Source organism: Musca vetustissima, unplaced genomic scaffold (assembly GCF_032173495.1).
Source record: "Musca vetustissima isolate MV318-11 ecotype Yass unplaced genomic scaffold, APGP_CSIRO_Mvet_v1 utg1756, whole genome shotgun sequence".
Taxonomy (NCBI): domain Eukaryota; kingdom Metazoa; phylum Arthropoda; class Insecta; order Diptera; family Muscidae; genus Musca; species Musca vetustissima.
Genome location: NW_026878454.1, coordinates 209,174 through 223,821, shown reverse-complemented (window position 1 = coordinate 223,821; position 14,648 = coordinate 209,174). Strand labels below are relative to the sequence as shown.

The following is a 14,648-nucleotide window of genomic DNA, read 5'->3' as shown; positions in this document are numbered from 1 at the left end:
GGTAACTTCAGTGTTTATCCCACCACCTTTTAAGGGACTGGAGAATACACTAAGGTTATTGGAGAAGCAGAACGACGGCCTTCAGATGAAGTGGTGGAGAATCCTCGCCTCATTTGAAAGGGACGGCGGTGTCGTCGCGAAGTTCGCTACGGATTCTGCGGGAGAGCAATATTTGAGGAGGAATAAGGGTGAACTTTGTTATGGAATGCTTATTGTTATGGAACAATAAGCGGAATGCAGCAAGCGCTGAACGTGGTGCAGATTAATCTGCATCACTGTAGAGCAGCAGCTGCTGAACTGCTCCTCACCCTCTCTTCCTCAAATACCGACGTCGCGCTCATCCAGGAACCTTACCTGTAAAAAGGTAAGGTGACTGGCATGGGCGATAAAAAATACAGTGTTTTGTCCGCCTCCAATGGAGAGAAGGTAAGAATGTGTATTCTTGCTAAATTTAATGCTTCTATCTAATTTCAGCAATGGAGACATGACAGCAAGACTGGATAGGGGTATCTCGAAGCCCCTGATATTCTCTGTCGTCCATCTCCCCTACGAGGCTCATGACCCTCCCGGTATGGTAGTATGCCGCATAATGGAGGAGATGGACAAAGTTGGTGATATCATCATCGGATGTGACGCCAACGCACATCACTTCCACTGGGGAAGCAGTAACACTAACACAAGAGGTTAAAACAGTTGAGGATGTTGAATTAGCTGTGAATAATGTTAAGGCTACTCTTCTGAAGAGCTATGAGGCTTCTTGTCCCCTAACATACCCTGGGAAAAATCTCAGCCGGTATGGTGGTCACTTAACCTTGCAACCTTGAGGAAGGCTGCAAGGAAAGCTTACAATAGAGGTAGTAAGACAAAGCTCAGTACTGATTGGGATGTCTATAAAAGTCAATTCAATAGGAACAAAAGATGGTATAATACCGGCCATGCGAGTAATATCATCTCTGCAGGACATCTTTAGGGCTTGTTTACTTCTGTCGTATATACCAAGTCTATGGAAAGAGATAACAGTGGCCTTCATCCCGAAAGCCGTTAAGCCGAGTCATACGCTACCAAAAGACTATAGATAACTACAACACAATTTCAATACAACAAAGTGACTAATAATTATCCGATTGAGACTAAAATTTGTTCAGCGTACCAAATTGAGTCCGGAGTGAAGTGTTTTGAGTTTTGTTGAAATCGGTTCAGATTTAGACATAGCTCCCACACATATTTTCGTCCGATTTTGGTAAATGGTGTATTAAAACCCCAATATTTCTTTCGATTTGCACGAAATTTTGCATAGCGTACTGAGTTGAGTCTAGAGAGAGTAATGTGTGTTAAGTTTCGTGAAAATAGGTTCAGATTTCGATATAGCTCCGATATATAGTTTCGACCGATTTTAAGTAATTGTTGAACTAAAGACATTCAATAATTCTCCGCTAGCGATAGAAATTTGCACAGGGTACTTTTCCAACCAGTGCGAAACAAAAATACCTAATTATAACTGATCAGTTAAAAAATGAAAAAAAAGCCTTAAAATACCGAATTTTGTGGTGCCGCTTTATGGGAGCTACCGTAAAAAATTGGCGGATATATCTCGTTTTCAATATCAAACATCATAGAAGTAACATTAATATAAGTTCAGAATTCCTATCTTCAATATTGCGAGCTTTAGTTTTTTACAGGAGTGTAGTTACGTCTGTTTGCATTAATAAAAGCATGTTATTGTAGTTACGTCCGTTTGAATTTCTTTAATTAGATTGCTGTTTTTGACGTTAAATGTCTAAATTTTTGTGTGAACATGTAGTTTGTTTAGACGAACAATAATCAAACAAAAGTCAATTTCGAATTTTTCTGTAGTCACGTCCGTTTGCATTTGTGATGGCGATATATAAAAAAATGTGCAAAAAATTTGTCAGCACATACGATATTGATGGCTCGTGTAACATACTCTTTAGTCTTCCTTTGCTGTCAAGAGAAACGAACACAATAAATGTTGACAGTCAACAAAGAATTTAGTTAACTTTTAAATAAACCTTGTATGTATATAAACTAAACATAACATCGCGTAGACAAAACAATGCGTTACGTCACTGCAGTAACTACAATTAGTTATACCAGTTTTATAATTTGGTACAAAGAATTCAGTAATCATAAACCCCGCAGCACTATCAGTGACACAGCTCAAAAGTGAAAAATACCGACGAAAGTATTTATACTATTTTCTTTGTAAATTCTTAGTTACTACAAGAAATATGTCTGGATTCGACGATAATCCTTTTGGCGAACCAAATCTGGATAACCCATTTGCGGTAAGAAGTGGAGCATTTATGCTGTGTGTTGTGAGAGAGATATAATTTACTTGTACAATATATGCATGTATAAGTATGTATTATTGACTCACTTTTCTTTATCTCTTCTCGCCGAGCATGAATTTATTGCAAGAAACACAGTTGCCTTATTTGGCACAGAGAACAATGCTCAGGTTTATAATGGTGTGACGTATTTCAGGATCCAGCCATACAACAGGCGACCCGCACAACAACCAATGTTCAGAGTTCATTAGAAGACTACAATCCCTTTGAGCAGGAACAATCAAAGCCACAGCTACAAATTAACTCTACCATTAATTCAAATGCTGCCGTGGTACAACCTCTATCACAGAACATACCACCTGCTCAACAACGCGCCCCCGCAGCCACACCTAGCACCAGTATTCAAATAACCACAGAGGAATTACAAGTAAGTAATATGATCCGAAATATAAGAATCCATATTGTATGTATTGCACTTTATTTCTTATCTATTACAAATAACAAAGTGGATTTCAAGCGACGAACAAACTAGATATGGTCTGGTTTGTTATGGTTTCTCTTTAGCAATGCACATCTCCATTGTTAGACCTAAATATAACATAAAAAACAACATATGAGTGTTATTCAGAAAGGTCAATTCTTTTCTTATAGTGTTATAAAAACATGTCCTTCATTTGCCGTAAGCCTAACATACATTTTTACCCTTCTTGAGAACTGGGGATATAGCGAACTTTTTTTTTATAAAGAACTAATTATTCGTGGCCATCTTTCAGTTTTCATCAGGGGTTAAAAGCCAGCATCTGGTGGCATTAGCATTACCCCTACAGAGCAACTGATATTAAACATTGGCGTCAATGGCTAAAGTTGCAAATGATCAGATATTTAGATTAGGCTCGTATGTGATGTGCTAGCGATTTTTGATTAGGACTAAGCGGCAATGTAGTTAAAAAATCAGCAGACAAAAATAGCGAAAGCCTCAAATAGCTCCAACGCCAATTTTCGTTGCTGACGGCTGGGCAGCCGAAGGGTGTGTTTTCATGGTGATTTGTTGTCAACTCACGAATGATAAAATCTATAAATGTGACATTCATTGTGAAATCGACATTTATTTTTTGCTGTTACATATTGTGTTATTAAACATTAAATATTAAAATGAAATCTATCGAAATATTTGTTTCTTTTGGCTGAAACCCTCAGCTTAGCACTAGTAATCGTGCTGCTAATCTTCTTTAGCAATTGCGTTTGTGTAGTTATTTTCCAGTTTCAGCTTCGTGACTAGTTGCCAATTTGTAATGTCATTGTGAAGTGCTAATTTCTAGGCGCTGAACATAGCGTTAGCTTCCGTAGATATATATTTTTTTGTAATGTGTTGCGACTCGGTGGCGTTGCTCGCTGTAAAGCAATATACTTTAAAGAAATTTTAGGAGGAAAAACTGTAAAAAAACAAAAAAAAAAAATTTCAACGAATCTTAACACACCTTTCTAAACTCAATCCAACACTCTCTGCCAAGTTTCGTGTAAATCGAACAAACGTAGTAATTTTTTGCATCATTTACATAAAATGGGAACTATATCTTAATCTGATTTCGTCAAACTTTATCACACATCATTCTAGTCTAAATGTAATTCGCTATGCAAAATTTCGTATAAACCAAGGTTTAAGGTTAACAAGCAGGCGAATTCATGCCTTAGTCTTCTTTTGCTGTCAACATTTTAATCGCGTCTGCGTCTACAACTTCAGTAGTGTTGACGGTTTATTTGGGATATCATTTGTATTTTGTTTTTGCAAAATAGGCTGAATCCCAGTTTGTTATTTTTATAAAAACAACTATTTATTAGTGGGGAATGTGTGGCATTGTTTGCCGAGGGGTAAGGCAAGGAAGTTTCGGATCATGCCCTCGGCAACAATGCCATACATACGTTTTATTGAAAGATATTTTGAGTTTTTATCCTGTTTTGAGAGAAGAAAAAGGCATGAATTCGCCTGCCGGTTAACCTTATCCGAATAGTGTTAAAACAAAGTCGTTAAGAGTTACGGTATTTACACAATTAAAAAAATATGATTTAGGTTAATGGCTTGTGTCTGGGTTGAGGGAATGGTACATGCCAAAAATTTTAATAACTATTTCATACAAGAAGACTACAGTAACATTTGGTATTTGGAGTGCAATTTTATTGTTACATATTTTAAAACATTATTTTATTAATTTTTTTTTGTCTTTTACAAAATTTAGTTTAGTTCGTTTGGGCAATACAACGTATTCTAAGTACATATAATGTTTGGTTTAAGGTAGAAAATTCGTATGATTTTTATTAAAGACCGCAAATTTTAAAATACATATGTTCTAAAAATATTAAGTTCTAAAAAGAAGATTTTCTTGAAGGCGGGGGGCAGAAAATTTTTTTTCTAAAAATCACAACATATGTATACTTCGGATATTCCCATTAAAACATTCTTCAATAGACTCTATCGATATATTATCTGAACATCAGAATTTATTCGTTTATTTTATTTAACTCTTTTCTAGCGTCGACAAGAGGAATTGGACAGGAAAGCGGCGGAATTAGATAGACGAGAGCAACAGTTGCAAGGCAATGTTCCACAACTTAATAACTGGCCACCTCTCCCCGACAATTTCTGTGTGAAACCATGTTTTTATCAGGATTTCAATTTGGAAATTCCCCCAGAATTCCAAAGACTTGTAAAACATTTATATTACACATGGATGTGTAAGTTTCTAAACACAGAATTGATTGATTGACGTTGAAATTATGTTAATAATGTCATTGTCCTTATTTTGTAGTCTACACCTTAACAATGTGTGTTAATATTATTGGAGGTTTAACCATTCTGCTACATACCGGAGATTTTACAAATTTCGGACTTTCTATTTTCTATACATTGCTCTTTACTCCTGCATCCTATATTTGCTGGTAAGTTATCTCAAAATTCGTATGATTAGATATATATCCTATATTATTATTTTGTTTTATTCGTAGGTTTCGACCGGCCTACAAGGCCTTTCGCAACGATTCCAGCTTTAACTTCATGGTGTTCTTCTTTGTTTACTTCTTTCAAACACTTTTCTCTGTGTTTCAAGCTATTGGGTTCCCCAAGAGTGGTTATTGTGGCTTTATAGTTGCTATATCCCAGTTCAATTCTTCAGCCGCCGGTATTATTGTTGGTCTTTTGTTGCTATGCATTGCCTTCTGTTTTGCTATTACAGCTGCTGCAAATATAATGATGATCACAAAGGTAGTTTGCATTTCGTTATAAATGAAGAAAACTCTTACTAATTTTTCTGTCGGTTACAGATCCATTCAATATATAGAAGTTCTGGTGCCAGTATGGCCAAGGCACAGGCTGAATTTGCTACCGAGTTTATGCGTAACCAGCATGTTCAAGAAGCTACAACATCTGCAGTTAACTCGGCTATTAATTCTCAGTTTAATAATCGCCGGTATTAGACCCCAATGACATTTCTTAAAGCAGAATCAATCACATTCAAGAAATAAAATATGCATAGAGAAAATTCGCCTTGCAGTCATGAAGATTGGTATAAGTAATAACAAAACTACAATAATTACAGCAGTGAAATTGACGTCTGAGAACGAAGTTAAAATCAATTGAAATTGCTTCTTTTGTTTTGTTTCGTTTCGATTTATTTCTGTGTTTTGTTTTAACGGTTATATTATTAACATTCATAAACTGCATACGTAAATACATACATTGATATAATAGAGACACGATTTTAGACGATGTTAAACGAAGCATTGCAACATATTTGGTAATGTGAGAGTAAAGTAAACAAATGATCGAATGAGAATACTACTAGCTCTTACTGACAAGCGTGTAGTGGTTTTGTGAGGAGTAAATATATACATTTAAACGTCCATTTCTCTATATTTGAACAACTAATATATAAATTAAATATAACAAGTTTTTATCGTCATATTATTATTATTATATTTCATAACATTCAAAATGAATCTATAGACTATTGTGTAGTACGGTCATATTCCCCTCATGTTCCATCGGAAAGAAAAATCCATTGATGATTTTATTATAATTATTATTATTTTGTTATCTACATATATATGTATATGTATTCATATGTAATAAATTACTATTAATTAATTGATGTATATACAATGGCACATACCACTTATTTAAGACATCTGGTATGAATGGAATGTGGGAAGATTATTGTCATCAATGGTAAGAATAAGCTGTATTAAGACCTTCATTCCAGCAGTATGGTCATTTCTAAAAATCGTAAAGGTAAATCTATATACTAATAGTTTAATTTATCCTCCTTACATTCCAATAAAACATATTAAAAACATAAAATTTCAAATTGTTTTATCTCAAAATTCCATACAGTGCAATCGTCTGACGAATGTCAATGGAGTCATAGACCAGTTATATATCATATTCAGCCTGTTGCTAGACTTCAATATTCTGTAAGCAAAATTGCTGTTGCTTCAATTGCTTTGATGAACTGGGAAAAGCAAAAAAAAAGAGGTGTAATTTCGAATTTTCGAAAACGGTGGTTGAAAAAATGTTTCGTGTTGTCATATTTTAATTTTAGTTGTAATGTTGTCCCATTGTAATCTAATTTTAAAATACTTTATTAATGTTATTTCGAGGGCGGTTCGGAAACTTTTTAGCCTATCAATGAAAGAGAATAGTTAGTTTTTTAAAAATATTTTATTTTTCAATATAATCTCCTCCTGCACTTAGTCCAACACTTTTCTAGCAATTCTATCCCTTGATCAAAATAGTTTTCCTCAAGGTCTTCAAAATAGTGGTTTACAACTGTAACAAGTAAACGTCACTAGGGGTTAAATCAGGAGAATAAGGTGGGTGTTCAAGCAATTCTTTACTATAATTCGTTAATTTTAGCCATTGTTAAAACACTCTTGTGCGCTGATGCGTTGATAGAACTTATTTTTTTTGTGTTGTAAGCCAGGACGTTTTTCTCGAATTTGTACATTTAATGATCCAAAAGGTTGCAATAGTACTCTGAATTTATTGTTTTACCCTTTTGCAGATGGCCAATCAATAAATTACCTTTGAAATCTCAAAACACCGTTCCCATAACCTTACAAGCCGATTGAGTTCTTTGCCTTCTTTGGGCACTTCCTCCAGCTTTGGATTGTTCTTTTGTCTCTGGACTCCATCATTTCAGATGCCCATGGTATTAGCAATTTCAAACACTTTTATTTGTCGATCATTTAATACCGTATCATGCACTTTGGCTACAATTTCTGTTGTTGCTGTTTGTGGGCGTCCACTGCGTGTTTCATCTTCAATTCTTGTACGACCACGTTTAAATTCAGCAACCCAATTTTTTACTGTTGCATATGAAGGAGCACTTTCACCTAACACAGTCACCATATCATTATGAATTTCGGCTTAACTCTAGTTTAGTAAAAACGATCAGATTTTTCTGAAATTTTTTCCAGAGGTAGGTATTTTTACCCTAATTATGGGGATATCTTTTTTTCTTGGGGGACGTATCCGGTTACCCGGTTATTTGACCCGGAAGTTCGGGTACGGGTACGGGTACCCGGTTATATCCGGTTCTACGGATCCGGTTAATATAATATGGGTATCATTTTAAAGGTTATAAAAATACCTTTCCATTGAGTGGTAACATGATTTATCTCAAACCATTTTGGAGATAAAGTCAAAAAACTGGGTTTTGGTCCCCGATTTTTTTGAAAAACTCCCTAAAAGTCAAACTTGGGTCCATTATAATCGCTCTCCAACCTAGTCTAAAATGATAGACCACAATTTTCCCTTTCCAAAATGGTGCGATATGTGGCTCTATCTGTTGTGGATCAAAAGATATGGGCCTTAGAACCCTACAAAAACAAGAAAATTCTGTCGCGGTGTTGGTATCTGTCCATAGGAGAAAGTCTTAAATACCCGGCCGAAGGCCGGCTACACAAAAAAAGATTCTATTTAGAAGGAGTTTCTGTTGCGTAGCCGGTGTTGGCATCTGTCCATAGGAGAAAGTCTTAAATCCCCGGCCGAAGGCCGGTCACCCAAAAAAAAATATTCCATTTAACAAGAAATTCTGTCGCGTAGCCGGTGTTGGTATCTGTCCATAGGAGAAAGTCTGAAATCCCCGGCCGAAGGCCGGCTACACAAAAAAATATTCAGAAGGAGTTTCTGTTGCGTAGCCGGTGTTGGCATCTGTCCATAGGAGAAAGTCTTAAACCCGCGGCCGAAGGCCGGTCACCCAAAAAAAATATTCTATTTAACAAGAGATTCTGTCGCGTAGCCGGTGTTGGTATCTGTCCATAGGAGAAAGTCTTAAATCCCCGGCCGAAGGCCGGCTACCCACCAAAACTATTCTAATTAAAAGGAGATTCTGTCGCGTAGCCGGTGTTGCCATCTGTCCATAGGAGAAAGTCTTAAATCCCCGGCCGAAGGCCGGTCACCCAAAAAAAAAATATTCTATTTAACAAGAGATTCTGTCGCGTAGCCGGTGTTGGTATCTGTCCATAGGAGAAAGTCTGAAATCCCCGGCCGAAGGCCGGCTACACAAAAAAATATTCAGAAGGAGTTTCTGTTGCGTAGCCGGTGTTGGCATCTGTCCATAGGAGAAAGTCTTAAACCCGCGGCCGAAGGCCGGTCACCCAAAAAAAATATTCTATTTAACAAGAGATTCTGTCGCGTAGCCGGTGTTGGTATCTGTCCATAGGAGAAAGTCTTAAATCCCCGGCCGAAGGCCGGCTACACAAAAAAATATTCTATTTAGAAGGAGATTCTGTTGCGTAGCCGGTGTTGGCATCTGTCCATAGGAGAAAGTCTTAAATCCCCGGCCGAAGGCCGGTCACCCAAAAAACACCATGCTATTTAAAAGGAGTTTCTGTCATGTAGAAAGATTTTCCTTGTTTTTATAGGGTTCTAAGGCCCATATCTTTTGATCCACAATAGATACAGCCACATATCGCACCATTTTGGAAAGGACAAATCGTGGTCTATCATTTGAGTCTGGGATGGAGAAGGACTATAATGGACCCAAGTTCGACTTTTAGGGAGTTTTTCAAAAAAATCGGGGACCAAAACCAAGTTTTTTGAATATATCTCCAAAATGGTTTGAGATAACCCTATCATATTACCACTCAATGGAAAGGTATTTTTATAACCTTTAAAAAAAAGAGGTGTAATTTCGAATTTTCGAAAACGGTGGTTGAAAAAATGATTCGTGTTGTCATATTTTAATTTTAGTTGTAATGTTGTCCCATTGTAATCTAATTTTAAAATACTTTATTAATGTTATTTCGAGGGCGGTTCGGAAACTTTTTAGCCTATCAATGAAAGAGAATAGTTAGTTTTTTAAAAATATTTTATTTTTCAATATAATCTCCTCCTGCACTTAGTCCAACACTTTTCTAGCAATTCTATCCCTTGATCAAAATAGTTTTCCTCAAGGTCTTCAAAATAGTGGTTTACAACTGTAACAAGTAAACGTCACTAGGGGTTAAATCAGGAGAATAAGGTGGGTGTTCAAGCAATTCTTTACTATAATTCGTTAATTTTAGCCATTGTTAAAACACTCTTGTGCGCTGATGCGTTGATAGAACTTATTTTTTTTGTGTTGTAAGCCAGGACGTTTTTCTCGAATTTGTACATTTAATGATCCAAAAGGTTGCAATAGTACTCTGAATTTATTGTTTTACCCTTTTGCAGATGGCCAATCAATAAATTACCTTTGAAATCTCAAAACACCGTTCCCATAACCTTACAAGCCGATTGAGTTCTTTGCCTTCTTTGGGCACTTCCTCCAGCTTTGGATTGTTCTTTTGTCTCTGGACTCCATCATTTCAGATGCCCATGGTATTAGCAATTTCAAACACTTTTATTTGTCGATCATTTAATACCGTATCATGCACTTTGGCTACAATTTCTGTTGTTGCTGTTTGTGGGCGTCCACTGCGTGTTTCATCTTCAATTCTTGTACGACCACGTTTAAATTCAGCAACCCAATTTTTTACTGTTGCATATGAAGGAGCACTTTCACCTAACACAGTCACCATATCATTATGAATTTCGGCTTAACTCTAGTTTAGTAAAAACGATCAGATTTTTAATGCATATTTTTTTAAGGTTGACTGTTGTTGCTGTTTGTGGGCGTTCTGAAATTTTTTCCAGAGGTAGGTATTTTTACCCTAATTATGGGGATATCTTTTTTTCTTGGGGGACGTATCCGGTTACCCGGTTATTTGACCCGGAAGTTCGGGTACGGGTACCCGGTTATATCCGGTTCTACGGATCCGGTTAATATAATATGGGTATCATTTTAAAGGTTATAAAAATACCTTTCCATTGAGTGGTAACATGATTTATCTCAAACCATTTTGGAGATAAAGTCAAAAAACTGGGTTTTGGTCCCCGATTTTTTTGAAAAACTCCCTAAAAGTCAAACTTGGGTCCATTATAATCGCTCTCCAACCTAGTCTAAAATGATAGACCACAATTTTCCCTTTCCAAAATGGTGCGATATGTGGCTCTATCTGTTGTGGATCAAAAGATATGGGCCTTAGAACCCTACAAAAACAAGAAAATTCATCTGTCCATAGAAAATTTAAATACCCGGCCGAAGGCCGGCTACACAAAAAAAGATTCTATTTAGAAGGAGTTTCTGTTGCGTAGCCGGTGTTGGCATCTGTCCATAGGAGAAAGTCTTAAATCCCCGGCCGAAGGCCGGTCACCCAAAAAAAAATATTCCATTTAACAAGAAATTCTGTCGCGTAGCCGGTGTTGGTATCTGTCCATAGGAGAAAGTCTGAAATCCCCGGGCCGGCTACACAAAAAAATATTCAGAAGGAGTTTCTGTTGCGTAGCCGGTGTTGGCATCTGTCCATAGGAGAAAGTCTTAAACCCGCGGCCGAAGGCCGGTCACCCAAAAAAAAATATTCTATTTAACAAGAGATTCTGTCGCGTAGCCGGTGTTGGTATCTGTCCATAGGAGAAAGTCTTAAATCCCCGGCCGAAGGCCGGCTACCCACCAAAACTATTCTAATTAAAAGGAGATTCTGTCGCGTAGCCGGTGTTGCCATCTGTCCATAGGAGAAAGTCTTAAATCCCCGGCCGAAGGCCGGTCACCCAAAAAAAATATTCTATTTAACAAGAGATTCTGTCGCGTAGCCGGTGTTGGTATCTGTCCATAGGAGAAAGTCTGAAATCCCCGGCCGAAGGCCGGCTACACAAAAAAATATTCAGAAGGAGTTTCTGTTGCGTAGCCGGTGTTGGCATCTGTCCATAGGAGAAAGTCTTAAACCCGCGGCCGAAGGCCGGTCACCCAAAAAAAATATTCTATTTAACAAGAGATTCTGTCGCGTAGCCGGTGTTGGTATCTGTCCATAGGAGAAAGTCTTAAATCCCCGGCCGAAGGCCGGCTACACAAAAAAATATTCTATTTAGAAGGAGATTCTGTTGCGTAGCCGGTGTTGGCATCTGTCCATAGGAGAAAGTCTTAAATCCCCGGCCGAAGGCCGGTCACCCAAAAAACACCATGCTATTTAAAAGGAGTTTCTGTCATGTAGAAAGATTTTCCTTGTTTTTATAGGGTTCTAAGGCCCATATCTTTTGATCCACAATAGATACAGCCACATATCGCATCATTTTGGAAAGGACAAATCGTGGTCTATCATTTGAGTCTGGGATGGAGAAGGACTATAATGGACCCAAGTTCGACTTTTAGGGAGTTTTTCAAAAAAATCGGGGACCAAAACCAAGTTTTTTGAATATATCTCCAAAATGGTTTGAGATAACCCTATCATATTACCACTCAATGGAAAGGTATTTTTATAACCTTTAAAATGATACCCATATTATATAAACCGGATCCGTAGAACCGGATATCAACCGGGTCAAATCCGGGTCTCCACCAAGAAAAAAAGATCTCCCCATAATTAGGGTAAAAATACCTACTTCTGGAAAAAAAATCTGATCGTTTTTACTAAACTAGTACTTGTCCACCCAAGAAAAAAACTGATTCCACACATAATTAGGGTAAAAATACCTACCATTTAACGATGGAAAAAAATCACAGTTTATTATTTCAGAAAAATCTGATTTTTAAAAACGTTTTTCCTCTACTTTAAGTTGTACTATGACGCTTTTGCTACTTTAAAGCATATACAACAACATTATTTCACACAAAATGCGTCAGTGTAAATGTCATTCAGTCCTGTTTGATAGGCTTGTTGACCTAGAGGTTTACGCTTATATCTCTGGACCTCTCACTCTAGAACATGAAGATCTCTCTTGATGTGCCTGTGCGGAGGAGTTCTGTCCATAAGGCTATGTCGCGGGTGTTACCGACGATAAAAGACAGTCAAGTACTGCAGGCTCAGTAGCCTATTTTCCAAGCTTCATGAACTATGTGTGTTAAGAGGGCTGATGTTAAATACTCAACTTCATGTTCATCCAAGCAATTTCAAAGCAGCGGCCTCTTTTATTGGAGTTGGAACTGTTGTGGATCTATTTGAAACGACGAGCGTTTAATAAATACATTTGTCACATAATTCGTACTTATATTTACATACCCGTGGTCACTTATGGAGAGTATATTTGATAGATCTCATAAAATTCTTTTTTTTAATTCGTTCATTTTTGTTTAAAAAAACACTCGTACCACACAAAAATATGTTTTCATTTACAATTTATTGACGTTTCCTTTTGTCATTCTTCGTTATTGTTTACTTTGTGGCGACAGTGTTGCCCTATTTTCAATTTAGTTTGCGAATGCGTTTGCGTGAACGTTACAGAGTACCAAATTGTACTCTTAACGCATTTAGCTTTCGCAACGCACTTGCTTTCGCAACGCAATACAGAGTAACCCCCCTGTTAACGTAGACAATGATATGATGGTGTTGTATGTCGAGTGAAATGACGGGTTGTTAGGTTATGTAATTTACCTGACCTGGTGCCACAATGGTGATGTCTTGCAAACTGTGGCTATCTCTTCTAATCCTTGTGGGGACATTAACCGTGGAAAATGTTGAGCTATCACTTTGCTCGGCCAGTGTTGTACCCCCTCCTGTCATTACCTAGGATGGAATGCCAAAAATTATGGTGGGCGTTGTTCACTGTCCCATTCGTTGTTCGACCCATAATCATGAAGTAATTTTTTAGAGTATATATCGCAAATAAATTCATTTTGACAGCATGAAAAAAAATATACCATTTTCAACATTTTTAAGTAGAATTGAAAATGATAATTGAAAAGTAACAAATTGTCAAGTTTTTATATATGCAGAAGGATGTAAATTAGCATGAATCAAATTTGGATCTAATACCATAGACAGACGACAGCCTTAATTTGCATTAAAAATTTCTTAATTTGAATTAATATTTACCCTTGACAGACGAGAGTTTCTGCATTTACGAAACAGTTTTTTGCTTCAAAACAATTGTTTGTCTGTGTGTAGGATGACAATTTTTTACATTTGTTTCGATATTTTTCGGGATTACATGTTTAGGAAATAGATACATGGCATAAAGGAGGAATAGCAGCTATGATGTTAGCAAAACAGCTCACAATTTAAAAAATGGGTGACATTTTCCTTCATTTCTTATTTTTATTTTCATAAATATAAATAAATTTGACAAGAAACAATTAATTTTAGACAGCATTGCCATGTTGAAATTGCCTAATTCAGTATAAATTCAGTTTGATTTTGTGCATTAACAACACATAAAAATGAGGATAATGTACAAGTTAATTGGAATTAAGGCTGTTAATGCAAATTAAGGCTGTAGGCTATAAATAGAAAAAGCTATTTTCTTTCCTATGACTATAGTATGAACCCATATCTTAATTTAATTGTATGCATTTTGTATGCAAATTAGAACCAAATGACAAAGAATTGCATTAAGTTGATAAGAAATAAATACAAAATATGGTCTTGTAATTAACGTAACAAATTTATTATTTTCCTTTAGCAACATGTATGTATAATTTTTGAGCTGGTTCAATCGCATCTCTTATTCTTTTATTGCATTCAGCAAACTTTTCATACCAGTTATATTTTTAGGCGAAGTACCATAAAATACATGTCGTAGTTTACTACATCTGCCATATAATCTCAAAGAGGAAAAGAAAAACGGAGGAACAAATAGTGTTGCCAATAATTTAGAAAATGGGCATGTTCAGTGGAAGGAAATACTGATCTTGAAGATGCCAAGGTGCATGTCCTGAAAGGAGAATATGGAATTCCAAAATATGGCAGTCATTACGTTAATTAAGGAGGAAAAGAAAGAAGGATTAGCATCAATATATGAAAATGGTACAAGCATGCACGTCGATTTTCCTC

At 36.6% G+C, this 14,648-nt stretch overlaps 1 protein-coding gene across 1 annotated transcript; it reads left to right on the top strand.

Moving 5' to 3' along the window:
* Window positions 1–2,237: 2,237 nt before the first annotated feature.
* Window positions 2,238–5,778, top strand: LOC133323191 (secretory carrier-associated membrane protein 1). Its single transcript, XM_061532142.1, has 6 exons — window positions 2,238–2,306; window positions 2,506–2,736; window positions 4,838–5,039; window positions 5,114–5,243; window positions 5,310–5,565; window positions 5,625–5,778. Exons 1-6 carry the CDS (start codon window positions 2,250–2,252, stop codon window positions 5,775–5,777), a joined length of 1,029 nt encoding a protein of 342 aa, XP_061388126.1. The 5' UTR covers window positions 2,238–2,249; the 3' UTR covers window position 5,778.
* Window positions 5,779–14,648: the final 8,870 nt, after the last annotated feature.